The sequence below is a fragment of the Nelusetta ayraudi genome, unplaced genomic scaffold (genome assembly GCF_046127955.1).
Source record: "Nelusetta ayraudi isolate G7.1 ecotype Tasmania unplaced genomic scaffold, CSIRO-AGI_Nayr_v1 ptg000048l, whole genome shotgun sequence".
Taxonomy (NCBI): domain Eukaryota; kingdom Metazoa; phylum Chordata; class Actinopteri; order Tetraodontiformes; family Monacanthidae; genus Nelusetta; species Nelusetta ayraudi.
Window position 1 is genome coordinate 17,511,708 of NW_027466098.1, and position 25,209 is coordinate 17,536,916.

The window sequence follows — 25,209 nt, forward strand, 5'->3', positions numbered from 1 at the left end:
CTTTGATCTGGTCGGAAGCTGTGGTCAGCATGAGTCACGAGTATGGCTGCTGCGCCACAGAATGCTAAAAAAAAAAAAAAAAAAAAAAAAAGGTGAGCATTTTTTTTTTTTCTTTTCATTTGTGATTTTAAGAAAATAAATCATAAATGCTAAAACAAACTATCGGATTTTTGGATGTAAGTGTGGGTGTGAATGGAGTTCTGGCTCTCTGTTTATAGCTGAAGAAATCCTGCGGAAAAAGAAAAACCTTACAGTCGGAAGTCGCTTCCCAAGCGTCACTGATTAAAACAAATGGGCCGACAATTCGGAAGTTTGGCTTGCCTTGACCTCTGGGTTGTATCTTGCGGCTTTCCACATCCCGGGGTAAACACAAGGTATTTATGTAATTTGATTTGAATAGACGGCGCAATCAATGAGGCCGACATGATGTTTCCCGTGGCTAAAAGGCCGTTTGACACTGGAGGGGGCCAGGGGGCATTAGCGCTGCTGCTGTGTCCGTAAGCGGCACGTCGTTGGAGGATTATCTATTTTTAGCGGGTCGGCAGTGACACCAAGGGGAAGGGGGTGGTACTGCAGTTTGGGGATAGGCTACGTCAGGAAGACACGACGTGGAAGAAGGAGGAGGGGGAGGAGGGGGATTGAGGGGGTTGGAGGTTGCTTGACGACGATTACGTCGAAGGTATTTAGCCTTTCAAAATAAAACTATATACTGATATTAAACGCTCACAGTCGCTGATTCGTTGAAAAGAACACGCCAGTCTCGCACACACTGCTCTTTTTAGACGACGCCGTTCAGTCTAGAACCCAAATGATATCGGCATGTTGCAGAATAAAAAACTCACACGGACTTTTACTCCGAAGTGGTCCTCCCAAAGCAGCTAGCTGCCCGCCGGGCTGGGCTGGATGCAGGGATTTTCTGTGCGCTATGGAAGCAGCGGCGACAGCTTCTCTCTGCGAGGAAAAAAAAAAAATAACCATGGACGCGCCTCTGACTGACTAGAAGGGACAACGGCGCGTTCTCCTTGGATTTATATTGCGCACCAAGTCGACTGTCCGTGCAAACTTACGAGCCATTTCCTTCCCCCTCTCCCCCCACCGGACGACCGGACGGCGCCTCCCCAGTGTCAAGCTCGCTGTTTGGTGAAGGAAGCTGGGTTGTCTGGTCCCATCCAACCCGCCACATCAGCACCCACCGTTAGTGTTAGCAAAGCCACGTTAGCATCAGTGTAAGCAAGCAAGCAAGCCGCCGCCGCCACAGGATTGCGAGGCCATTGTAAAAAAAAAAAAAAAAGGAAAAGGCGACTCCATCACGTCGTGCGCTCTTGTTTGTTTCTGGTGATGTGTTGCAGATAGCGCGGCGATGGCAGACAGTATCATGAGCAAAGCAGCCACCATGGAGATCCCCATTAACAGCAACGGAGACACGGGGACTCCGGAGGATGACAGCCTGGAGCAGGTCGGTCACTCACGTTTCCCGCACACTGACGTGTCGCTTCCCATCACGTGTTGGCATTTTTGAGCTCAGCCGGCGGCGCTGCGTCCTCTTCACTGGGGCTTTATGATGGTCTCGACTCAGGCTGGTTAGGCCAAGTGTTACCTAACCACGCACAGGCCTCCAGCTATTTACAGTCGCTGCTGTATGTTCAACTGTTCACTCATCACACTTGGTTTGCTTCTGAGAGGAAATGTATTTCTCAAACAGCACTTTTGCTGGAAATATGTTCACATTTGTATGTATTTTAAGATGTGTTGACTTGCAAGGGGTTGGAATTGATTGCCTGCCATCAGCACAGCTCGTCCAGCTGGTCTGATATAGGACCATACAATGCTGGTTGCCTGCCCAGCACACTCTCGCAAAAACACACCTGTCCAGTCTTTTGCTCAGCGACTCTCTCTTCTCCTTCTTTGTCCTCTCACGTCTTCATTGGTGTGTCTGCAACACGCAGAAACATCTCAAGAGCAATGTTTGCGTGCCATGCGTTAACATAAAGTGAGGCGTGTCTCTACGACAGGGTGCTTGGCAGGCAACCAAAGTGAAGGACTCCCATAGCGGGAGAGCCGCACATGCTGTGGCAGTGGCAGGCGTGCCGTTCGCCACGTTCCACGTCAAGCAGTCTGTCAGACAGCTTTAAAACAATCATGGTTCTGAGCGTGCAGACTACATAGTGTTGCTTTAAGAAGCACACTTTGCATGGCACTCACCACATGGAATCAGTGAATGCCTACCGTTTGTCAGTTTTAAGCCGAGCTGAACTAGGAACGCTCGCTCTTTCATCGGACGCAGAATAAGAATTGTGTCATAATGAGAGAACATGAATACCAAGATGTTCAAATAAGAGCAGAGATAGTTTAATGTTGGGAAAGTAGGTTACTGTATGTTGCCATAAAACATATTTACCGATTTATTATCGACCCATTCAAACAGGATTTGCAGCAGGTGATGGTGTCAGGACCCAACCTGAATGAAACCAGCATTGTCTCAGGAGGTTATGGAGGACCAGCAGGGGGCATCATTCCCACCAGCAGCATCAAAGGTATTGTTAAAAACCCTGAGTCCTTCACGTAGGTTTCGCTTTCCTCTGATTTTGCGCAGATGCAGTTTATTCTGCAGAGACATCGTTTAACTCTCACTCAACACTGCGTTAAATAATAGTGCAGTACCAGGCGGTTGAGTAAATTAACTGCAAGTTGGTTAAGTGGGCTAGACGATCAATACAAAGGACCTCTCAATTACTACATACTGATTATAACACACACATACACTCACACAAACCTTTAAATCCTTGTGGAGGCCAGTGAATCACTGACTAAGAAGTGAGAGATTTTCCTTCTCGTGTTCTGATGTGTCACAAGAGAGCTGCAGTTCTCCAGGCTCTCGGTTCACGTTACAAACCTGCATATCCCGTAGGGCCTGCTATTCACTTCAACCCCGAGTATCTGGACAGAAGACGAGCCCCTGCATCAGGACCAGGTGGCCGTGTATTCTGAAAAAAAATAAATAAAATAAAATCTTTGTAATTTAACCCTTTCTATGTTGGCTTGTCTTGGCCCCTTAGTGGAGGTTTTAAGGATTGCCAAGTCCGATGTTGGATGCAGTCCTGCTTGTATCGCTCCAACTCACGGCTTTAGTGGCAGTTGTCGAATAATTGTTGGGAAATAACTAACATGATAATGAACGGCTGGCTCGTGAAATGCTATTGTCTTATTCTTCTTTTGTACTGTAAAATGCACTTTGGATGACCGTGTTGTTATTGCTTTGTAAATAACTCCCATCCAACGAAGTACATTTTCCTCTCTTTTGCCATAACGTTGCATGAGAAGCCTGCATGGAGGAAGGGCTCTGGCAAATCCCCTATTAACTCCATCCTGTTTGCATCCTGCACTGCAGAGAGCATAACTTTCCTGTCAGCCCTTCACACTCAGCTGCTCAGCTGCTGATCTCACTGACGGGCTTTTTGCCTCATTTCACCCCACGTTCTCCTCTCATCCTCGCCCTTTGTCCGTGCCATGCTCATTTCAGACATTCGCATGAAATCCAGAGGCATTAACTTGCCTCACAGCCAATCTGCAGCCAGCCGACTCGCCCAACACACAGAGCAGCAGCCAGGTATCACTCATCACCATCTCCCCACTGTCTTCACTCATTGCCATGGACCATGCAAACTCTAAAAAGGGAAGAGAAAACTAAACCAGACATTGTTTGGACTCACTGTTTTGTCGTTGTTGATTTGTCTCTTTAGGCTCGTCAAACCACAACGCAGCTAATTCAGCTGAAGAAGTTTCTCGTGGAGTTGCAGTCGAGAAACTAGACAGTGTAAAGAAATGGGGCATTAACACTTACAAGGTACGGTGCATGTCTCATAAATGCCGAACACAATGTAACATGAGCCAAAATTGTTAAATAAAATTCGAAATGTACCTGTTGGGAACAAAAATAGCTGATAGTTCAATGCATTATATTTTGGTGTAGCAGATTCAATAGGTTCTCTGTTCATTCTCACTGTGTGCAGTGTACGAAGCAGATGTTCTCCGAGAGGTTCGGACGCGGTTCGCGAACCGTGGACCTGGAACTGGAGGCTCAGATCGAAGTGTTAAGAGACACCAAAAGCAAGTACGAAAACATCTTAAGGTTGGCCAACGCTCTCATCAGCCATTTCCAAAGCATGGTGGAGACACAGCAGGCTCTCGGAGACACCTTCACTGACCTCAGCCAGAAGTCGCCGGAGTTACAGGTGGGGCATCTCAAAGAATGAGTCTCGGTCAGCTGACGTGGAAAAGAAGAATGCAGGTAACAGCTTGCATGTTTGTTTTTTTTTTCTACTGCAGGATGAGTTTGGATATAACGCAGAAACACAGAAGCTGCTGTGTAAAAACGGCGAGGCTTTGCTCAGCGCCATCAGCTTCTTTGTGTGCAGCGTGGACACCCTGGTGAACAAGACCATGGACGACACTTTGATGACCATCAAACACTATGAAAACGCAAGGTAACACACGACGCACGTCATTTAGGAGACGGAAATACCCTTTTGTTTGTGAGCTGGAAAATGAAGGGGACTTCCTCAAATGTTTTATTCAGACTTGAGTTTGACGCCTACCGCTCTGACCTGGAGGAGCTGAGCCTCGGCCCGAGGGACGCGGCCGCCATGGTGCGCATCGAGATGTCTCAGCACGATTACCAGGTCCACAGAGACAAGTATGAACGGCTGCGCAGTGACGTCACCATCAAGCTCAAATTCCTGGAGGAAAATAAGGTTTGTTAAAAAAAATCCATGCATTCCAAGCGTGTTCACTTCCAATCACCCTCACTTTAAGTAAGACTTGAGTTGATTTTATTTTGCGTTTTAATGTTGCCCTGGACCAGGGGTTGGCGGCTCTGTGCCTCTGCATTGGTTCCCTTTAGCGTTGAAAAAAACAACAACCTAATAACATGGAAATACATTTTAGCCATTTTTATGTCTCCGTCCGTTTACAAGGAGAGGACATTTTTTTTAAACCACACGTGTTAAGAAAAGCATTTGAAAAAAAAATAGATTGCACAAAGGCGTCTCCAAAAATATCCGCATGTGCACGGAAAGGCTGGAAAGTACTTACACCAGGCTCTATGTGGCGCTGTGGCTTTACTCCCTGAAGGCGGAAGAAGAAGAAGACGTGCAGCATTACTGCAACACGGGCCAAAGCACACGCCCTAGCGCAGCTTTCCTTGTGCCCTTACATCACTGTCACGTGCGTGCTGGTTGGGCTTTGCATTGCACCACAGTGTCATGACAATGACAACAACAATTAACCCAGATGAAGAACACCAGACAACAGTACATAATACAACTGTTGTGAAAGACAGCGGCCTTGAGTGCTCTAGCAAACAGCTCTGCTCAAAGGCAGCAGTACATTACAGCTGATTGTCCGTATTGAACAGCAGTCTTTGGCCGATGTTGCCATAGCTATTTTTCCTGATTGCTTGGTTAGAAAAGAATGAACTCGCTGCACGGTTTCAGCGGAATGGAACCGAGACTTCTCAAGTCCAAAGAAACCGAGGCAAAAGGGAAATGTCCCCTTGTTTCAGAGCAGCTTTTCCAGACGTTCAGGTGTGAAAGCTCCATAAAAGCGATTCTGCAATTATGACACGAGTCGTAAAAGTAGCATGGAAGTTTGTTTTTTGTTTTTTTCTTTCTAAAAATAAACCTGTTTCTTAAAAGCTGCTTGGCACTGGGGAACAGATCTGAGGGAAACATGATCAGGAAACTGCTTTTAGGTAGAGTCCCCTGGAACGAGGCTAAAACAGGAGAGAATCTTCACAGGAGGTTTTCTTCTGTTAACGCCTTAAAACGTGTTTTCAGACTTTTAATACTCTCCCTTTCCCCCCTTTCTCCAGGTGAAGGTGATGCACAAGCAGCTGCTCCTCTTCCACAATGCTATCTCAGCTTACTTTGCTGGCAACCAGCAGCAGTTGGAACAAACTCTAAGACAATTCAATGTTAAGTTAAAGCCCCCGGGATCGGACAAGCCATCCTGGCTGGAAGAGCAGTAAGGTGACACGGCGCCCAGACCATGACAGTGCAGTTAGATGAAGAGGAACCCTAATGCACAAAGGAGTTTGCTGTAGATGCAGTAGCTGACGTGGAAAAAGAAATCCAGAGACGGCTCTGACTTGTATGTCTTTCAGTGTCATTGACGACATTCGTGGAGAAGCCCTTGAAGTTGTATTTAGATTTTCTTTTGTGAGGACACAAAATGATTTTTTCGTTACTTTGCTTTACTTTAGGTAGCACAATCATTCACATGGATATCACTTTTTATTTATATATATATGTATGTATGTATGTATGTATGTATGTATGTATATATATATATATATACATTCATGGAGATACTCCTTGGCAGTTTTGCACAGGCATCGTTTTTGTTGTTTTTATGTTGCAGTGTTGTCTAAGATACTATCTTTAATATTTAATAAGAGATTATTACATCCGATGAATTCCACACATTTACATAGCCCGACAATGTTGGACATTCTGAATTTTACTATAGAAAATTGTATCTATTTTCCTTGAAAGCATGACTGAAATACATTCTTTCAATTCTGTTTTGTAGCTTTAAACAAAAAAAACAAAAACAAACAACAACTGTGAGGATGACAGAACGGTTTCAAGGTTTTCTCACAAGCTTTCAAATATAACTGGTGAATTGACTGGACAGTCCGTTTACATTTTAAATACATAAAAGGGAATGGGAATGTACCGTATGATATCCTTACACGTTATGTACAAGCCATGATTGGTTAAACCCAACAACAATCAAACAACAATCTGTCTTGTTTGCTCTGGAGTTTACACATGTGAAGGAGCCTCACCACAAGTATTTAACACTGAAAACAGCATCAAGCCATATGTTGAATGCTTATGACTACGATTACAAACTCCACAGTCCAGGGAATGCAACCAATTGCTGGTTTTTGGTTTTCCATGGGAAAGCACCAATCTGACTAAACTAAACAGCATTTGACCATCTCAAAGTTCTGGATTTAATACATTAATACCAAGAGGTGTTATTTCCTGAATTTGATGCCATTACAAGTTATAATATAAACATCAGTGTCTCTTCAAGATCAGAATGTATAAGTTTGTTTGTTTTTAAGTTATGTGATCTGTTTTCCATAGCATTGTATTTTATGTACATTTCTTTAATTCTTTAATTTTGTGTCTGTCTGGTCCCGCATTACCAATAAAATCTGCTGGATGTTTTCATTCACTCTGTCAACATCACATGAGAAGTTCACACGGATTATGTACAGGAAACTCACACAATGTATGTACTCTGTAATAGTCATGTTGTAAATGATGACAATACAATCTGATAAACCTATATGGACCTTTCCAAGACTTATTTCATATTTTAGATTCTCATAAATTAAACTTTGTTAAGACTTTTGCTAGTGAACAATGAACTGATAACATCCTTAAAAAAAAAAAAAAGAGAGAGAAAGAAAAGTACCATATGCCTAAATTATAATATCAACGTGATTCGTTCAATCAACCAATCACATTCGAGGACCTTTGCAGCCAATGAAATTGCACTACAGGTGAACGACTTCCTTTCAGTGTTTCAACTGCTGGATTACGTTTGACCTTTCTCCCTCAGGTAGTGACTCAGTCCTTTGAGTTTATACATTACCAGACTACTAATTTTTTTCCCCCCTAACAGCGAGTCAATCGTTTCAAATCACTCGACTTTATGTCACGTAGGAGTTTCTTTGCTAAGGGGTCCGAGTCTGTTAGCTCTTTGCTAATTTCAAAAGTTTTCTTCCTCGTTTCATTTCATTTCGGGCCCCTCTGTAGACTTGTCTTGAATTAATGCAGGACTAAATCATTTTAATATAGACATGCTAGACTATTGAAAAGCTTTTTTGGGGGACACAGAGGCATGGCTAAAGGACCACCAGCACCACAACGACGCATACAATCGAAGTGGTCCGCATTCTTTTGAAGCGTCAATAAGGAACAAAGGTCTCTCGCCTATATGCTGACATATATTCGTTTCTTCTTCCCTTGATCTATCACACCGCAACTTAAAATGACTTTGAATATTTCCCACTCTTTAACACAATTATTTTCCTGGTAGTTTTGGACTAATTCCTAATCTTTTGTAGAGGGGAGAAAGAAAAAGAAAAACATTATCTTCCTATCAACTGGGCCTTTTATCACGCTGGAAGACTCGCATGGCCTCGTGGGAGCTCGACAGGAAACAAATGGCAACCGCAGACTGTGGGCAAGTCGTCGAATAACGTCAGAAATGCCGCATTTCCCCCGTCCCGATCCACAGGTGTGTGCTGTCAAAGAGCAGTGAGCTCACCAGGGCGTGTCTTCCGCGCGCACCTACACAAGTTTCGCCACTCCTCGCCAGCCCTGCGCTCCACTCGGTGCTCCGAGCTTTGTCGCCCGCTTCTTGATGGAGTCTTAATGGAGAGTAAACTGAAACGACAACCAAACCAAACGAGAGGAATGAACGGCAGCGGAACGCAAACGTAGGTGAGTGAGTGTGCTTGTCACTTTCCGAAGGGGAGCTAAGCGAGGAACAAAGTCTAGCACACCTCGTGACTTCCAAGTTAAAGGTGTGTTTGGTAGTGTTTATTGAAGGAAGCTGAGCAACATCATGTTATCGAGGCACCGCTGAGCCTTGTGAGCAGGCGTCATCGTCGTTGTGTTTTAAATGAAACGTTTCTGTGATCAATATTTTCGGTATTGTTTTTGTGTAACGTTTTAACTTTGGTTAAACTGGTTAACTTTGCGACGTATGGGTTGAAGTTAATCCTTTCAGAAATGTGAATAGACGCTCGTATACAGTGAATGTAGTTTTGTTGTTGTTGTTGTTGTTGTCCAAACTTTATTTTTAAAGCACAATTTTAACAAACAAACATGTTCCCCAAACGCTGCGCAGCAAGATAACCACAATAAACAGATAACACAATATCAATGAGAAAATGCAGACTAGAAAGATCAATTCAGTAACGGGCACCGTCCACATCAGTGGGATAAAAGAGATATAAAGTAAATGTGTTTTCTGTTGTGTTTTCTAGCCTTATCTTGATGCATTTGCACTCATTCCTGGGAGCTTCTCAATCTTGTCCATCCTCAATTACTGTCACTCTCAGACATACTGCATGTACCTTATAGTTGTAATTATGTCCCTGCCCTGTTTCTTTCAATTCTTTCCGTCTGAATGCATCATTTATCCCAACTGACAACATTCAGACAAGCCTCTTTCAGCCAATCAGCTGCAGCGTATTAATCCCACAGCCATTTACTGTTTTTTGTTGTTGCGCTTTTCTCCCTCTGACTGGCTGCTCTTGGCCTGGAAGTGTGATTGAAGTCAAGATGATTATGATGGCATCCCTGTCTTTTGATTGAGAGCCTCATCAAAAGATGCAACCAGACGGTCCGCCTGCGCCACCGCCTCCTCCACCGCCGCCGCCGCCACCGCCACCGCCACCTCCACCTCCACCGCCACCACCTGGCCTTCCTCCATGCGGACATGGTGGGGGTCTTGCCAGGGGTCCCCGCAGGACCTCCAGGATGCGCAATTTTAACTGGGAGACCCTCCCGAAGCACACTGTCGTCGGAAAACACAACATCTGGACTGCTGACCAGGCCGATGGCGACTACCAGCTGGACACTGATCACATGGAGGAGCTGTTCAGTAACAAGCAGAAACTGGGGGCTGTGAAACGCCAGAGTCTCCGGGGCCTGCCGGCTGTCGCCTCTGGAGGGGAGATGGTGAGTGCTAACGGCAGCCGGGTAGAGACATCACATCGCACAAATGTCTGATTGAAAGTTGTGCTTGTAGAAAAAGTTTTGGCTCGGTTGCGTAAGTCTGACATGCAGAGGCCGGTATGCAGTTTAAGTAAACAAAATTGTGTTTCCACTTCCTCAGTTTGATAAAAAACTTAGAGCCGCAGCTGTTTCCAAAGTCTTGGATTATCAGAAGAAGATGGGAATTCACTCTGACTGACCTTCGAACGCTGCGATATTTTAGCAGAATCTTCTGTCACGGCGGCGAAAACATGTCCTGCTTATGGATGTGTTGTGTGTCCCTCAATATCAGGGTGGAGGCTGTTTATGCAAGAGGGGTGTGATTGTGTTGTGTTATTGTGTTAGTAAGCAAGGTTCTGTGTAAAAAGGTCAGCGTTAACTCCATTGGCGTTTTTAAAGACTGTCTGATTTAGACTTTTCTTTACAACCACAAACAAGCCTGTTGACGAATGAATTAACAACTTAACAGATTAATGGATTCATAGATCACTTTAAGTCGTAACAACTGTCACTGTTTAACGTATCCCCGCTCTTCACTGTGCCAATGTAGCGTGTGGTATCTGCTCTGCAAATATTATTAATTATTAATATGATCAACCCCAGCTGTGCTGGGCCTTAAGAAACAACTCTGTTTGGAGGGCCGACGTATCTTTTGACACAGGGTGAAATTATCTTGACGAGTTGATTGTATCTGTGTCTGTCCCCGCCCCCAGGTTACTATTCTCAACTCCAAGAGGAGCATGAACATTGGAATTTTCCTGAAGCAATTCAAGCGGTGAGTCAGTGGAAGTATTAATGAAGTGCAATTGTTTTTCTGCAACTTACGCTGCAGGATGGGGCACATGTAAGCCTGCAATGCGCGCCTGCCTTATGCTCACAAACCTTGGAAAGGCAACGTGTCCCGACAGGCCAGACCTGCACTGTTCTGCCGCTCCAACTGGTTACATTAGTCTGCGAAGCCTCAAGTTAGCTTGGCAGAAATATTGCATTGCTCAAGGCTGGTTTGCACATGTAGTTAAAAAAAGAAAGAAAAGGAAAACAAGTTTTTGACGTCTGTTCGTGAATCACCAGTGCTTGAACAAATAAGTAAATGACAAGTAAATGAGCATCACTGCCAACATAAACAGCTGAGTTTTTTCAAAGACAGTAGTGCAGGAGGTAGAAGCTCGGGTCACTGACCTGGCTTTTGAAGTTAAAGTTCCAGTGATTGTCACATCCCGAAGGATGCGAAATTTGTCCTCCGCATTTGACCCATCCCCCTGAGGGAGCGGTGAAGAGCTTATATTTACCCTCTGTGTCCACAGGCCCATTAAAGACATGATTGAAGACATCAAATCGGGAAATGGTCTCAGTTTTGCCTTAGGAAAATTAAGGGAGCTGTGCAAGTTGCTGCCAGAAGATGTGGAGGTACTTGTGACTGTTGTTCACATATATATGTATTTTAATGTCATTTTTTTTTTTTTATTTTGTTTTTTGTAAAAATTCAACTACAAAAAAATATCAGTGTTTAAAATGTTCCTATTCATTGTCATACGCCATTAAAAAGTGCTTAGCTATTTTTTCATATTGTAACTTCAAAGACTTCTATTCAAAGTTTTCTACTGGGTAAATTGTTAAATGGTGTCATGTGAGGAGAGAGTTATGGAAGTCTAAACAGACGCCACTCCTAAGGAACATAGCGCACGCAACTAGACAGTGTGTTCAGAACACACAGACTGGGTTTACTTTAACGTGGGAGGCACATCCAAAAACAACTTGTTATCTTGGAGATGTCATTTCTAAAACGGCTATCAACAACACAGAACATTAATTACAAAAATATCAAACAAGATTACCAAAGGTTAGTTTTGATTAGTCCTTTGAATCCAGCTTTTTATTAGAGACTAATGTGTATCTTAATGCCGAACTCCTTGCGTAACTAGCTTGCTCCTTATATAACTGCCCTACTAATATTCATTTTAATTTTTATATTTTATTTAATGGCTGTAGATAAAAGACCTGGTCGGCTTTAAGGGTGATCCATCTGCTCTTCCTGAGGCAGATCTCTTTATGCTGATGCTGGTCCAAATTCCCATGTGAGTTGCATGTATGCACATTTCTATGCAATAAGAGCAAACTGTTTTGTTTTGTTTTGTTGTTATTTGTTTGTTTTTTTTTTAGCTATGGCCGTCGGTTCCTACTAATGTTTCCTTATTTCCCCCCTTTTCTTTCATTTTTTTGTTAGTTATGTGGAGCGCCTCAACAGTTTGGTGCTCAGAGAGGAATTTTCCCCCCTCATGGGTGACTTGAAAGGACAAATTAGTACTTTGACTGCTGCTGGACAAGGTGCTTTTTTCTTTTTCTTTTTTCTTTTTTTTTAATCAATTTTTTTGATTTGCCAGGGGAAGGGTGACCAGTATGGAAGAGAATTAGGGCCACAAGAAGAGGGGGAAAAAAAGAGAAAATTATTTTTTTCAAGTTTCCAATTCGAGAATAAAATTGAAATTTTGAGATTATAGTCAAAATTTTGAGAATAAACTTGACGTAAAAAGACGAAATTTCGTGAATAAAATCGAAATTTTTGCCATTAATGTCAATGTGGATGCAATTCTTGTGGAGTACTTCCGTCTTCGCCAGTTTCCTGATTACTGTGGGTAGCTGGGTTAATCCAACATCCATCCAGTCTACTCGCCAATTTCCACTTTATATGCGTCAACTTTATTCATATAATTTTTTCTTTCGTCTTTTTAACGTCGACTTTTTCCCGAAATTTCAACTCAAAACTCGAAATGGAAACTTTTTCCTCTTCTTGTGGCCCTGATCCTCTTTCGTAGACAAGAGATGTGACTTAAGTCGGGTTAAAATTTTTTTTTTTAACATTTCATCATGTGTCCCCTCACTCAGAGCTGTTGGAGTGTGACCATCTGCATTCTGTCATTCGCCTGGTACTGAAGACCGGAAACCATATGAACGCTGTGAGTGGACATTATTTCATAAAAATGACTTTTCCCCTCCTCGTCATTGATATTTACGTCTCTTCCGGTGCTTCCTGATTCACAGGGCGGCTATGCTGGCAGCGCTATAGGCTTTCGGATGGCGTCGTTGTTAAAGTTAGCCGACACCAAGGCAAACAAACCTGGGATGAATTTAATGCATTATGTCGTCATGGCAAGTGGATTTTAAGACTTTATTTCCAACATTTCAGAATGATTCTGAATTGCAATCTGTTAAATGTGTTTTATTTTTTTAATGCGTCCATCACAGCAATCTCAGAATGTCGATACAGCCCTGCTCAAATTTCCAGAACAACTCAAACACATTGAAGCTGCATCAAGGTAAGAAAGTCTCACTTTGAATATTTCCTGCTGTGTCACAGTGAGTTTATGCCCTTGTTTTGAAATATTTCAGGATCAACCGGGGAGAAATAGAAGCAGAGTTTCAAAGACAAGTGAAGAAGCTGGAAGTTGCCAAAGACGACACCTTGAAGCAGGAAGATCTCAAGGGCCAGATGGAGAACTTTCTGCAGGTGAGGTGCACTTTTGATTGGACGTTTGGTTCACGAGAATGGGAGAAGAAATTGAACATTTCAATGTGGAGAATCTGAATCAGCCGACTTTGATTTATCCCAAGAGGGAAATTCAGTTTGGCTGCGTACCCAGACCTTGCGTTTTAAGGAAAAAATAAACAGGTGTGTGCTACAGACAGTCACAGGTTCTCACATGCACACATACTGTATATATTATTGTTTTCCATCCAGGAAGCCGAGGCTCTTTTGACAGAAATGGAGAACAAGCTGAAGGACCTGCAGTCAGTGAGCGACTCTGTGGCCGAGTACTTCTGTGAGGACCCGAGCGAGTTTAAACTCGATGAGTGTTGCTCCATTTTCCACTCTTTTTGTGAGAGGTTTCTCCGGGCCATGCAGGTCAGCTTCACTTCTGGGAGGTTTAAGCTCAGAATTCCTAAAGGGGAAAAAAAACCCAAAACCCTAAAAAATATATATATATTTTTGTTGCAGGAAAACAGGACTCGAGAGGTGGCAGAGGTGCAGCGGAGGCACAGGGACAGATTGCAGTGCGCTTCCAAGCGACGGTCCACCGCCACTTGTTCCAGCAGGGACAAAGAAATGGAAGGAGTGGCGCTGGAGTCGGTGCTGCAGAACTTCCTGAGCGCCCGCGGCTCTCGGAGGAGAAGCGGAAGGCCTTCGTCGACTCAGGGGAGCCCCGCAGGAGGCAGCCCCAGGAACGGGAGCCTCACGGAGATCACGTCTCAGGCGAACCTCCCCGCCGCAGAGCAGAAGAAAGGAGAGCTGATCATATTGAAGGAGTCGACCAAAAAAGAGTGGAATTCAGCCGTCGAGCTGACGGAGAAGCCGTCGCCGAAGCAGCGCCAGGCTAGCGGCGAGGACGAAGAGCGGAAGTCCGCCACGCAGGAGAACTCTAAGGTTTCGCCGGCTGCAGTGAACGGAGCCGCCAGTCCCGCCTCGTCGGCTCGCTCGCTCTCGGCCCACGCTGCCGACGGCGCCGGCGAAGAAGACGAGGTCAAAGACAATAGCGAGGAGGAGGCCCAAAAGCTGCGGGAAGCATCCAGGAAAGTGCTGCGCTTTCAGAACAGCCGCGGCAGCGTGTCGTCCGCAGAGTTTTCTCTGGAAAACCAGAGTTCTCCCAGCGCCAAGACCAAGCTGCCCCGCCAGCGCACCTTCGACGAGGAGACGAGCAGTTTCCCCGACGACGCCGGCGCCAGCGGCGACCTCGTCAGGCTTCTGATGGGATCCGAGGCCTCGTGCCTGAGCAAGCTCAGCCGTCGCCACACCCTGCCGATCAAGGTGGGGAAAACCGAGAAGGAGCCGGTCGACCCGTGGGCTCAGCCCGCTGCCGCGAAGGAAAGAGCGACGCCGGAGGGGGGGGCGGCGGAGCGGTCGGGAAGCGGCTCCTCGCGCCAGGTCTTTGACTTCAACGACGTGTCGCACCTGCTGAAAACGCCCGCGGGCCGAGAGCAGACGTCTCCGTCGGCGGAAAAGAAACACAAACCCAGCGTCTCCGTAGCCCGCGCTGCGGAGGAGGCACCCGGGGCTCGGAGCCCGGAGGGCCGGTCGGCGGAGCCCACGGAGGAGGAGAAGAAGAACAGCGAGGATGTCCCCTCCAAGGGGGCGTGGTTCAGAACCGAGTCACCCGGACTGTTTTCTGGCCTTTTCAAGCGTCTGGGAGACTTGAGCAAATAGCCCGACTGACTCTCTGGCGTTCAAACCATATTGGTGCATGTCATGTTGCCAAATGCATATTTGTTAACGGCTTAAGGCTGCGCAGCAGGATGGACTAAGACTAATTCCTGGATGCTTGAAAGTCAAAACTGTCACACTTCAGTCTCACATGACACTTTTTTTTTGTTGTTGTTGTTTGCTTGCTTCCCTGAGCTGATAATGAGGGCATGCGGATCGTTGACGGAAGGTTCCGGGAAGAGCGTCGGAGAATGTTTTTGATGGCGGTTTGTCCACGTGTGGCCACCAGGTGGCAGGATGGAGCAGGGACGTGGAGCGGCTGTTGCGAACGTGTTGTTTGTTTTCAAGACGGGTTTGCTTGGTGTCTGGTAAACAAAGGAACGGCGGGTTCACCAACGTGTTCCATTTTATTGACGGTTGGTGTCGTTCCCGTGACGCTGAGGCAAAGTTGCTCATCCGCTCAGAATTGTGGACCGGGCTCTTGTATTTTTCCTGGATTAATTTATTTCCTCGGGACAATGACCTGAGAAGGCGTGAAGATTATGTAGGGACCTTTTGATACGTTAATCTTGACATAATATTGTGATATTAGATCCGTGGATGAATAATTTATCCCCCAGTGTGCAGCCAATCCAACGCTGATGTTCATCTCTCACAGTGGAAACCTTTGTGATTGGTTCCTTTTCTCCCACTGTTGTTGTGTCACTGCAGAGATGCCGAAGCTCTCGAGATGCTTTCAGGCTCTCGCTCAATTCTGCCATTGTTCGGCCTCTTTAAATGGGTCAGTGTTACAAAGGCAGCCTGTGTCTGCGGAGCAGTACCCCCGACTGACGGTGGCAAGGTTGAGGCTTCTGACAGCAAACTAACTTGGGAGGAGAGTGGAGAGTGGCAGTCGCCAGTAGCAGAGTGGCAGTCGCCAGTAGCTCTGAAATGAGGCCTACATGGTTCGTTCTGTTACTGTGTGTGTGTGTGTGTGTGTGTGTGTGTGTGTGTGTGTGTGTGTGTGTGTGTGTGTGTGTGTGTGTGTGTGTGTGTGTGTGTGTGTGTGTCAACTAGGCCACAGCTTCTGCCAGTGTACACGTAGCCACTTAATCTCTCTACTTTGCAATTGATACCAGGACTTGGCCTTGTAGGTCTATATTTAGCTGGCTGACTGAAGTGTTGTGGTAAGGTATTAAAAGTAACTTTTTTGAGTTTTCTTTTAAACAAAGACCGTCTAACTCCTCTCTGCTTTTTTTTTTTTTATTATTGTTTCTTTTTTTGGGGGGAAAAAGAATTGACTGAAATTGCTGCAGAGGTTTCCAAGAGCCACAACTTATTGCGACCAAACTGTGCCTTATCAAACTTTTCTTTGTATGTGTAAATAAAATATTACAAATACCCATGTGTAGCGTCTTGAAAGGGCCGACGGGAATCTCGATCATGTTTTGCAAAAACAAGTAAAAAAAAAAAATAGTTCAGTAAATGTACGCACCTTTTTAAAGGGCTTTGATTTATGCTGTTTGGTGAGTTTTATTTCGGTCATTTTTCAATATTGTACGTGCATCATACATTACACAAAACAATTATAATATGCATTGACTGAAAAGGCTGAAGCCTTTGCTTGTTTTGCCAACACTTCTTACATTAATAACAGAGAAAAACAAGATGAAATACAGGATAAATAATAATAATAATGACAATTCTAATCTGTATTGATTTAAAGCCATGACACACCTCACCTCTCCGCTTAGAAAGTAAAGCTAATTGTCTCTGGAAAAGTTCTAATGTAAAATGCATCACTCCCAGAACCACAACCAAGGGGTGAAAAAACAAAAAAAAAAACCCAACTGATTTGTTCCCTAATCGCCGTCTCAGCATTGCGGGACCCTCCAGTTCCGCCTCGTGTCACCTGCTGACTGCAGTCGCACACTACAGCCAGCCATCTTGGAGGCAGTCTCCATGGCAACACCACATTGTGGAATGAAAGCCAAAGACGGCTGCCTGTGGCTCGCACGCCAAGCCCCGCCCTCCTCCCCCAACACAAGAAGCCCCACCTGCAGCCTCGCACGGCGCACACACACGTCGCATTACAGTGGCTTCTCCTGCGCTGGTGCAGCCTCCCCCTCTCCAGTCGCAAGGACACAGAGTGGCCCTTCTTCTCCCGCTGCCTCTCTGGAAGTAGCGCTGTGGTGGATGGCGTGAATCAGATCAGATGCAGAGTTATTTAACCGTACAGCAAACCAACCTGAGCCCTATGGTACTTTACCCCAGGTGTGGGCAAACTACGACCCGGGGGCCGTATGAGGCCTGCTAAGCTTTTCAATCTGGCCCGCTGAAATTCTACTAGTTCTATTAAATTCTATTAATAGAACTTTTTTTTCACTGTTTTTTTTCACTTTTTTTTTTTTTTCTATGAGGTGGGTCACAAAAACACCTCATCCATCTGCTCCTGCTCCGGCCCCTCTGTCACACTTTAGAACCCACTGTGGCCCCACCAGTCTAAAATGTTGCCCTGCTTTACCCCGCACACAGCTTTTCTTTCACTCTCAACATGTCCTGGTTAATTCATTGTAGATCTGATTCCTATTTACCGCCAATGAATAAACAGACAATTAGACTCATGAATCAGGAGCCGGAGCAAAATCACATCCGCCATGCTGAAGAATCCACTCAGTTACTCATCTTTTTTTTCTTTTTTTTTTATTGTAACAGTCAGAATGTGTTTGCCACACAATATTTCAAGGGCTTTTTTAAAAAAAAATAAAAGGAAAGACATCCTTTGTCCTTTTATGGCGAGCGAGTGGGCGGGTTCTGGGGAAGCCACACCCCTTTGCAGCAGACTGGCTGCAGCCCTTCAGTCAGCGCCTGAGATTTCCTACCTCGTTTACATTTCTCCCGCCCCCCTCCGTGAGCCATTGGTCCCTTTGGCTCCTCCCAGCCCGCCCTGTGGCCAATGGCTGCGCTCGGGCCACTCCCCTAATCGGCTCCTCTCTCTCTCTCTCCGCCTTCCCCTCTTCCTTTACTGTCCCCCGTCCGTCTCCCCCACCTCCCCCCTCTCAGACAGACCCTGCCCTTTTTCCTTTCTGTCGGCCCGTCTGTGGATGTGTGGTGGAGGATCAGGACGCTGACAATGGGAGGCTTTCTCCGCGGGCCGCAGTGCTGCTGACACCCCGCTCAGCTCCGCTCCGGGAATCCATGTGAGTAGAAAATCTGCCCGGCCGCATGTCTGTCTGTCTGTCTGTCTTTCTGTTGCTCTCTAACTGCGTCGCATTTCTGCTTTCTCATTACGTTTTTTTTTTTTTTTTTTGGGGGTGGGGGGGGTCCGTTGTTGTCATTATGTGTGAATCCTCAACAATAAGACAAGCGGGGATGAATAATGGATCACTTCCTCCCGTCATCTGGATTGTTGGGATTTGTCCACGTTTGGTCTGTTTCAGGGCTTCACTCTCACGATCATCCTCGTCAACTGCGCCTTTAACACAAAACGAAGATGACCAATTAACAGCCTTATTTCGAAAAAAGCAAGCAAGCAAGCAAAAAAAAAAGAAAAAAGAAAAAAAAAACGCAACTGTTGCATTTAAACATCCTGCTGCTGTGATTGTGTGCAGCTTCCTCAAGCCCTCAGCCCACACACTTCTCCATTTTAGCTCCAAGGCGGCCCTGGCTGCTGCTGCTGCTGCTGCTGCTGCCTGGCTCTGAGGCAGGTGGGCATCTCTTGCTGCAGTATGAAGGGCTGGGCTCCACAATCACCCCTACACGCTCTTTTGTTTGGAGGATTAGTGATCCTCCATTAGGATTTTTTTTTTTTTTTTTTTTTTTGTATTCTTCTTCCTGATTTGAATATGCATACATGGTTTGCTGCCCGGGGGGTGGCGGGGGGGGGGGGGGGGGGGGGGGGGGGGGACGTGAGCTTGGTGTGAATCAGCAGGCCGTTTGCTTATGTCACTCTCAGGGTATTTGTGCAGCGGAAGCACCGTGCTGCAGCAACAGCCCGTGCATCATTTTTCATACCTCTGGGCCCCCTGACGGTGTTAGCAGATGGTTCCTCATTGATTCGCCTGCTCCTGCTGCACGCCTCCTCCTTTGCTGAGATGCTCTCGCCTCACGTCTTGATGTTGAACGCATGCTGAAGGCTTTTGGCTGCTCGGGCTCTGTGTTGGCTGTCTGCGCCGGGTCACTGGGAGGTTGGAGACGGCGCTGGATGCTGTGCCTGAGGGCAGATACTTAGCAGGGTTTTACACGCCCCGCTCAGCTCCCAGGGTGCCTGCTCAGTCTGTGTGGATGCGGAGCAGCAGGTTCTGTCTCACAGATCTTTGGCAGAAAAGGTCGCGGGAGACAAAAAATAGTGTTATTCTGACTGTAGCAGCGCGCAGCCTTTGTAAACTTTGGACTTTTAAGAATTGGAAAGCTGCCTAAATTGACTACAGTGAATCCTTATTTAGATACTGTTCTCTGATATTCTGACCACATTGTCAAAGCCAACTACACCACACTGGATGAAGTAGCCTAAAAAATCTTTGTCTTCTAACCAAAATTAACATTTAATGGAAACATGGGGAAATGTATTAACATTTACTTCATTTTGCTTACTTCTAGATTACAGGTTCCAAATGTTAGTAGTAGTAGTATTTTATTTTTCATATCATTACTTTATCCACAGCCAGTTATTACATCAAACAATGCCCGTGGCAAAATATGACATAACATGAATGCAGGACAAAGACTGCAGTCGTATGAGACAGCAGGCAGAGAGAAGATTGAAGACACTGTTATTGCTTTATTACTGCCGATAACTGAATTTGTGCTTTCATTAAATCTCAAATTTCCTCCCGGCTGTCCACATAGCACTTTACGATTACATAACAGCGAGCACAGATTCAAATCACTGCCTGTCTTAATTAGAGTTGTTAGCTGAGTTTGATCATCGCTGCAGCCTAATGAAATTTAGCATCTTTGGCGTTTGAAGCCTATCCTACAACACCAGGAAGGCTGTCACATGATTTGGAACATGCAGGTGGGATGTTAAACGACACTGCACCAGGGGCGGAGGATGTGACAGTCTGACTAACCATATGAGCTGTGAGAGCCACTCTGCAGGTCCCTCCACCAGTCTGTCACCAGTCTGTGACAGGCGCTGATGGTGTCTGTGCTGCCATTAACCTTGTTTAAAAATCTGCATGCGTGCGTCCGGCTGCCTGTTCTGTCTTTGTGATGACAGGTAACCCGCTGGGAGTGACATTAACATCTCCTGACTCCCCTTTTTAATGTCAGCGTTGATTAAACTCGGCTGACCACTGTGCTTGACGCGGCGTGGTCACTTCCCCCATCGGCCTCTTCTGCATCGCTGTCGGGCTCGATTAGTCGAGTCCGTCAGCAGCAGATGCGCTGCAATCACTGTATGCTAAAGTGTCAGTTTTTGTTTTTCACTTTTCAACATTGCATGGATGTGGTCAGAAAAATCCATTATTTTCTAACGATTTGTTTGTCGGCGCCCTAAAAAGTACAAAAGGTCACTGAGATATTGCAGAAATACAAAATGCTGGAGTTTCTGTTGGACATTTGTCTCAATTAGGTGAAAAGCATCCACTTTCATGACTGTCCAGAGAGAGACTGATGCCTTGTGACAGAGTGGGGAGTGATTCGGAGTTTAAAGAGCGAGGCTTTGTGTGATATGTTGAGGATGACTGATGAGTCACCACTGAGCTGGTCCTCAAATGCCCTCAGACATACACGCTTCCCTCCAGAGTCAACCGCTTTTCTACAATTTCACGACACAGATGCCTCCGTAAAAGTAATCCATTCTGAGGCCATAAACTGAAAATTAGATTTTGGTTGGCTCTTCAACTGGCGTGGAATATTGTGTCATTGAAAATGTGGCTGCTTGTCAGTCACACAGTGTGGAAGAAAGGTGTGACTTCTTATGGCCTCTGATGTGCAAACCCCTGAAACGTCACGGCTGTAAGTGCTGCCTTTATGTACAACTGTTGCCTTAAAGCGATTGTCCCAAATGCATCGTAGCACAATAACAGCGGATAAGAGCGTTTTGGTTTAATGTGATGTCATTTCACTTGATTACATCTGAGCAAATCTCTACATTTTTCATTTCAAGAAACAATCATTGACAGTTCATGGCTTACATGGCTTTATCTTTATGTATATATTTTATTATTGAGCTCTGTTACGCTGTGGAAGTGGATTATGCTCTTCAAAAGTGAAATTTACTTTGAAAATACGTCTTCCTTTTGGGTCACATACCAGCTTAGCAGAGCTGTCATCCAACACAAGATATTGAATTCAAAATCAGAATATTGACAATTATTATTAGAGAGAAAAACACGTTTTAGATTCAAACTTCAGCTGTTGTCAGTCTTACAGTGTAAAATAAGTGGTTCCTTATCATAATATAATAAAACTAATGTCCTGTAGCAACAATGCAGTTCCAATATATAGCATCTAGCATTCTGTAGTCTTCTTAAACACAAAAAGGAGATTAAAAAACAAACACTTGGTCGGAAAGTTGACGAGCAGGACGCGGCCGCTTTCCCTCCCGCAGCACTGTTTGCTCTTAGCGTGAGCTTTTTATAGCAAAGGTTTGAATTTCTTAATGGATTCATCTCACAAACAGCTCAGCGCGAGGATTAAATTCTTCTTTGAGCAAACGGGGCCGCCGCTACGACACCGTTGGCACCGTGGTAGCTTGGAGGTTCATGCAGAGTGCGCGTTTGGATTCTGTAACGAGTTAACAGGTTTCTGATAGCGTCGCCCGAGTCTGCAAGACACCTTAATCCAGATGGCAGACGGGAACTGACCCGGCAGGAGGACTTTAAGCCACTTAAGTGGAGTTCAGGGTGAGAGTGGAGAGAGTCTCTGTGGCGAGGCAGCGCACGCATTGGCTTTTTGTGTTTTTTGCTTTTCTGCTGATGACGTGCGTCCGTGTGACAAAGTGACTGACCTCATGCGCAACAGAGTGCTGATCGCACACTTCCCAATCACGGATCCTGTTCACGTACGGCCTCAGACACCACACTGCACTGCAGATGTAGGTCACCGCTGAGTACGGTGCTGCCGCTATCACTCCGGGCCGGGCCGAAGAAATAGTGTTTGACAGCTGCACCCTGGGGTGAGTTTAGCCGCTGCACACTCCAGGATGATTTTGTTATACGTGCATCTGGGCCACGGAGGAGGGGGAGAAAAAAAAAAAAACCCTTGAATAGCGTTGTAAAATAAAAGGCTGGTTATATTTAAACCGTGTGCCTTTGATTCATGACAAGAGTTGCGCCTCGGCTTCCGTCGCACCGGATTGCCCACCAGGAGCAGCCGACGGCGGGGACGCTGCTTTTAAAGAAAGGAGGGAGGAACCGTGGAGAGAATGGACGGGGCGGCCCGAGGAAAGAGGAAGGGAAGGAAAGGTGGTGCAGGGGGGTGGGAGTGGAGCGGTGGCCGGACAGCCAGCTGGAAGGAGCTGGAGATGGGCGGAGCCTGAGGGCCTGGGCCCCCTCGGCCTTCCTCCTGATGTCACCGTTCAGCTGCTGTGATTCACGGCGCAGGGGAAGGGGAAGGGAAGAGGAGGGCTCTTCTTCTAGCAGCAGACAGGGGGGAGGGCAGGCGCTGTCGGACAGTGAAAGGGCTCTTGGGGCGGGGGAATGGAGGCGGGGGTGCTCCGCAGTCGGCGGGCCCAGTAATCCTCGGGCCAGGAGCAGAAGCAGGGGAAAGCCGCCATCTGCAAAGGCGCCTGCGTGCGCAATCAGGGCTGCATTTTTGTGGCAACGCGAGCTGAAGGAGGTGAGGCTGAGAAACGGGAAGCAGCGAGCCATTGTTAGGGTCCGCCTCTCTGCTGTGTTTCACAGAGGGACAGCTGCTCCGGCCTGCTCATGCGAGACAGCCAGCCCGGTTCACCCCTGACTCCCCCCCTGCCTTATATCTCGCCACAAACAGACAGGTGGAGCCTGAACTCAGCCAGCTGGGAGTCCAGGGAAGGAAATGAGAGGAATTTGGGGAATGGCCTTTGAAAGCTTCCTCTTTTCTCCCCCGAACTCCGAGGGAACAGAGGCTGGTGGAAACGCTGTCAGTGCTGTTCGGAGTTGTGGCTTCTGTAGGTCGGTGACGTGTGATCATAGCTGGGAGGCTGATGTCAGACTGAGGGAGAGAGAGAGCGCCGCTTGGTCTGGTGGCGACCTCAAAGGAGAAATCGTGAGCCGGGCTGTTGGAGCAGAGGACAGCAGAAGGGGCGGGGCCAGTGACCTGTGCAGTCCATGGATGTATTATAGGAACTGGATACCGGACTGGCAATCGGGCCGTCAGAGTCCAAGATGGCGGCCCATTCATTTCAATGAAGTTGCTCACCCAGCGCATACGCTGAAAAACTTTTTGACTTCCCCATCAATGGGCCCATAGAGCACGCGCGGTAGCGTCACTTCCCATCATGCCTCTGTAACTCACATGATCTAGTTGGCCAATCAGAACGATTCTGGAGGAGGTCACCTACAGACACGTCACGACGCAGCCAATCAGAACGAGCTGAGATTGGCCGCGTCCTGACTGCATTAAAGCGGCAGTCAAAAACTTTGTTGGCATTTGCGCTGGGTGAGCGACTTCACTGGCCGCCATCTTGGATTCCGGGGGGGCCGGTACAGTCATGGCGCTGTGATGCATGATGGGTAAGCTGACAGGGCTGGCTAAGAAAAGATATGAGCCTTTGTTCTTCGTCATTATTAGTCAGATGTCTGTGGGTTCGTTAGGGATGTATATTATGCAACCTTGAAACTCTCAAGCCGATGCTCAGTCTTCTTTTGTGCTACTGATGATTAACATGTTCATTATAGTAACAGCAAACTGCAGCACCTCTCGCGCTTGGTATTACATCATCCACATCCTACTCAGTCAGCCGGCGAGTGGGATTGTTCAGGAAATATCTGAGAAACAGTCCCTTGAATTTAGCCTTTCCACGTTGGTAGGGGGGAAAAAAAAATCAGAGTTTTTGGCTGATCAAAAGAAAATTGTCTGTTTTACGCCAATGAAACGTTGACAGAGCCATGATTACTTTCCAATGGGTTAACCTTTGTCTCATGCAACAAAGGACTGATGTGTTTTATGCCACTTCATGTACACAGACTCTCAAAGTCCTTTGCTCCTGCAATGTACTTTATTTGAGACGGTGTTTTAGACATGTTGATGTAGAACGCGACCTCTCTGCCTGAACTGCAGGGACTTCAGATTAATGTTAAATGACAGCTAATCCTTGTTATGCTTGTTTTGTCCGTGTTTACACTCTCCTTTTTGTGTTATATGACAGATGTGCAATAAGGCAGTGGAGCACTATCATAATCTGTCTGTGACCTACTGATACAATTACCAGCGGCTCCCATCTGGGCTGGAAGGCAGCAGGCCTACACTGATGAATGAATGAATGAATAGAATGTGTATAAAATATGTTTTATACACAACTATTTGTGCACAAAAAAAGAAAGAAATAATAAAAAAAATAAAAAAAATACAGTAATACAAATAATTAAAACAATAAAGCAACAACATAACAAAACACTGCACATAGTTCGGAAACGACATGCTACATGCTACACAGATATCCATCTAAATGTACAATATATAACATAGACTACATAAATATCTGTATATACATTTAATTATAAAATAAAAATATGCTACATACATATCCTTATACATTCAATATTGCATAATATAACATGATATAGTAGTGTATATATATGCATATACTGCACAGATATCCATATAAATACATAGCATATACACAAACATGCTACATAACTATCCCCGTAGATATATATACTATATGCTAGGTTAATTGCCTTTTAATAATCAACACTATTCTCTTTATTGATTTATCCTTCAACATTCCTCAGTTGTAACATGTAACACTCCTGCAGGGGGAAACAATACATCTGAGAACACAAAATGGCTTTAGAGAGCACATTGTGTTTGTTAACAGCATTCTTTTTTCACAGCATGTAACCTCTAAGGCCAGTGTAAACAGAACCGTTGGCTCTGGCAACACTGCATACCTGGCAGGTCGAGCCTGTCAGTGCCGGGGATTTTTTTTTTTTTATTCCACCGCAGCATGTTTTTAATTGCAGTCTGGAAGTCAAACAAACTCTGGCGTGGTGTTGTTCATCCTACTGACACAGTTTGAAGGAGGGAGACCTAAGCTGGGGTGTAGTCTTGTAATGTTAACAACATATTATGACTCATTTCCTC

General features: G+C 45.8%; 2 protein-coding genes across 5 annotated transcripts; both read left to right on the forward strand.

Moving 5' to 3' along the window:
* The first annotated feature begins 890 nt into the window (after window positions 1–890).
* LOC142895609 (arfaptin-2-like) lies at window positions 891–7,358 on the forward strand. 4 transcript variants are annotated; one of them, XM_076036801.1, is made up of 10 exons: window positions 891–1,226; window positions 1,350–1,456; window positions 2,426–2,534; window positions 2,909–2,971; window positions 3,521–3,607; window positions 3,741–3,844; window positions 4,011–4,232; window positions 4,327–4,484; window positions 4,577–4,751; window positions 5,870–7,358. In XM_076036801.1, the coding sequence occupies exons 2-10, from the start codon at window positions 1,361–1,363 to the stop codon at window positions 6,023–6,025; spliced, it is 1,170 nt and encodes a 389-aa protein (XP_075892916.1). In that variant the 5' UTR covers window positions 891–1,226; window positions 1,350–1,360; the 3' UTR covers window positions 6,026–7,358. The 4 variants fall into 4 exon arrangements, with proteins under 4 accessions (XP_075892916.1, XP_075892917.1, XP_075892918.1 ...); XM_076036802.1 differs by having other exon boundaries at window positions 1,354–1,456; XM_076036803.1 differs by lacking the exon at window positions 2,909–2,971 and having other exon boundaries at window positions 892–1,226.
* Window positions 7,359–7,549: 191 nt separating this feature from the next.
* Window positions 7,550–16,377, forward strand: fhdc4 (FH2 domain containing 4). The gene is made up of 13 exons (XM_076036805.1): window positions 7,550–7,635; window positions 8,317–8,522; window positions 9,353–9,767; window positions 10,517–10,578; window positions 11,108–11,210; window positions 11,793–11,878; window positions 12,028–12,128; window positions 12,687–12,757; window positions 12,843–12,950; window positions 13,047–13,117; window positions 13,191–13,308; window positions 13,540–13,704; window positions 13,798–16,377. The coding sequence occupies exons 3-13, from the start codon at window positions 9,417–9,419 to the stop codon at window positions 14,998–15,000; spliced, it is 2,439 nt and encodes an 812-aa protein (XP_075892920.1). The 5' UTR covers window positions 7,550–7,635; window positions 8,317–8,522; window positions 9,353–9,416; the 3' UTR covers window positions 15,001–16,377.
* The last annotated feature ends 8,832 nt before the right edge of the window (window positions 16,378–25,209 follow it).

Bases quoted from the DNA above. Each gene is read 5' to 3' on its own strand.
- LOC142895609 (XM_076036801.1), top strand. From the start codon at position 1,361: ATGGCAGACAGTATCATGAGCAAAGCAGCCACCATGGAGATCCCCATT. The intron at 3,608-3,740 runs GTATCACTCATC...TTGTCTCTTTAG, and splicing joins ACACACAGAGCAGCAGCCAG to GCTCGTCAAACCACAACGCA. The intron at 4,485-4,576 runs GTAACACACGAC...TGTTTTATTCAG, and splicing joins AAACACTATGAAAACGCAAG to ACTTGAGTTTGACGCCTACC.
- fhdc4 (XM_076036805.1), top strand. From the start codon at position 9,417: ATGCAACCAGACGGTCCGCCTGCGCCACCGCCTCCTCCACCGCCGCCG. The intron at 12,758-12,842 runs GTGAGTGGACAT...CCTGATTCACAG, and splicing joins CCGGAAACCATATGAACGCT to GGCGGCTATGCTGGCAGCGC. The intron at 13,118-13,190 runs GTAAGAAAGTCT...GAAATATTTCAG, and splicing joins CACATTGAAGCTGCATCAAG to GATCAACCGGGGAGAAATAG.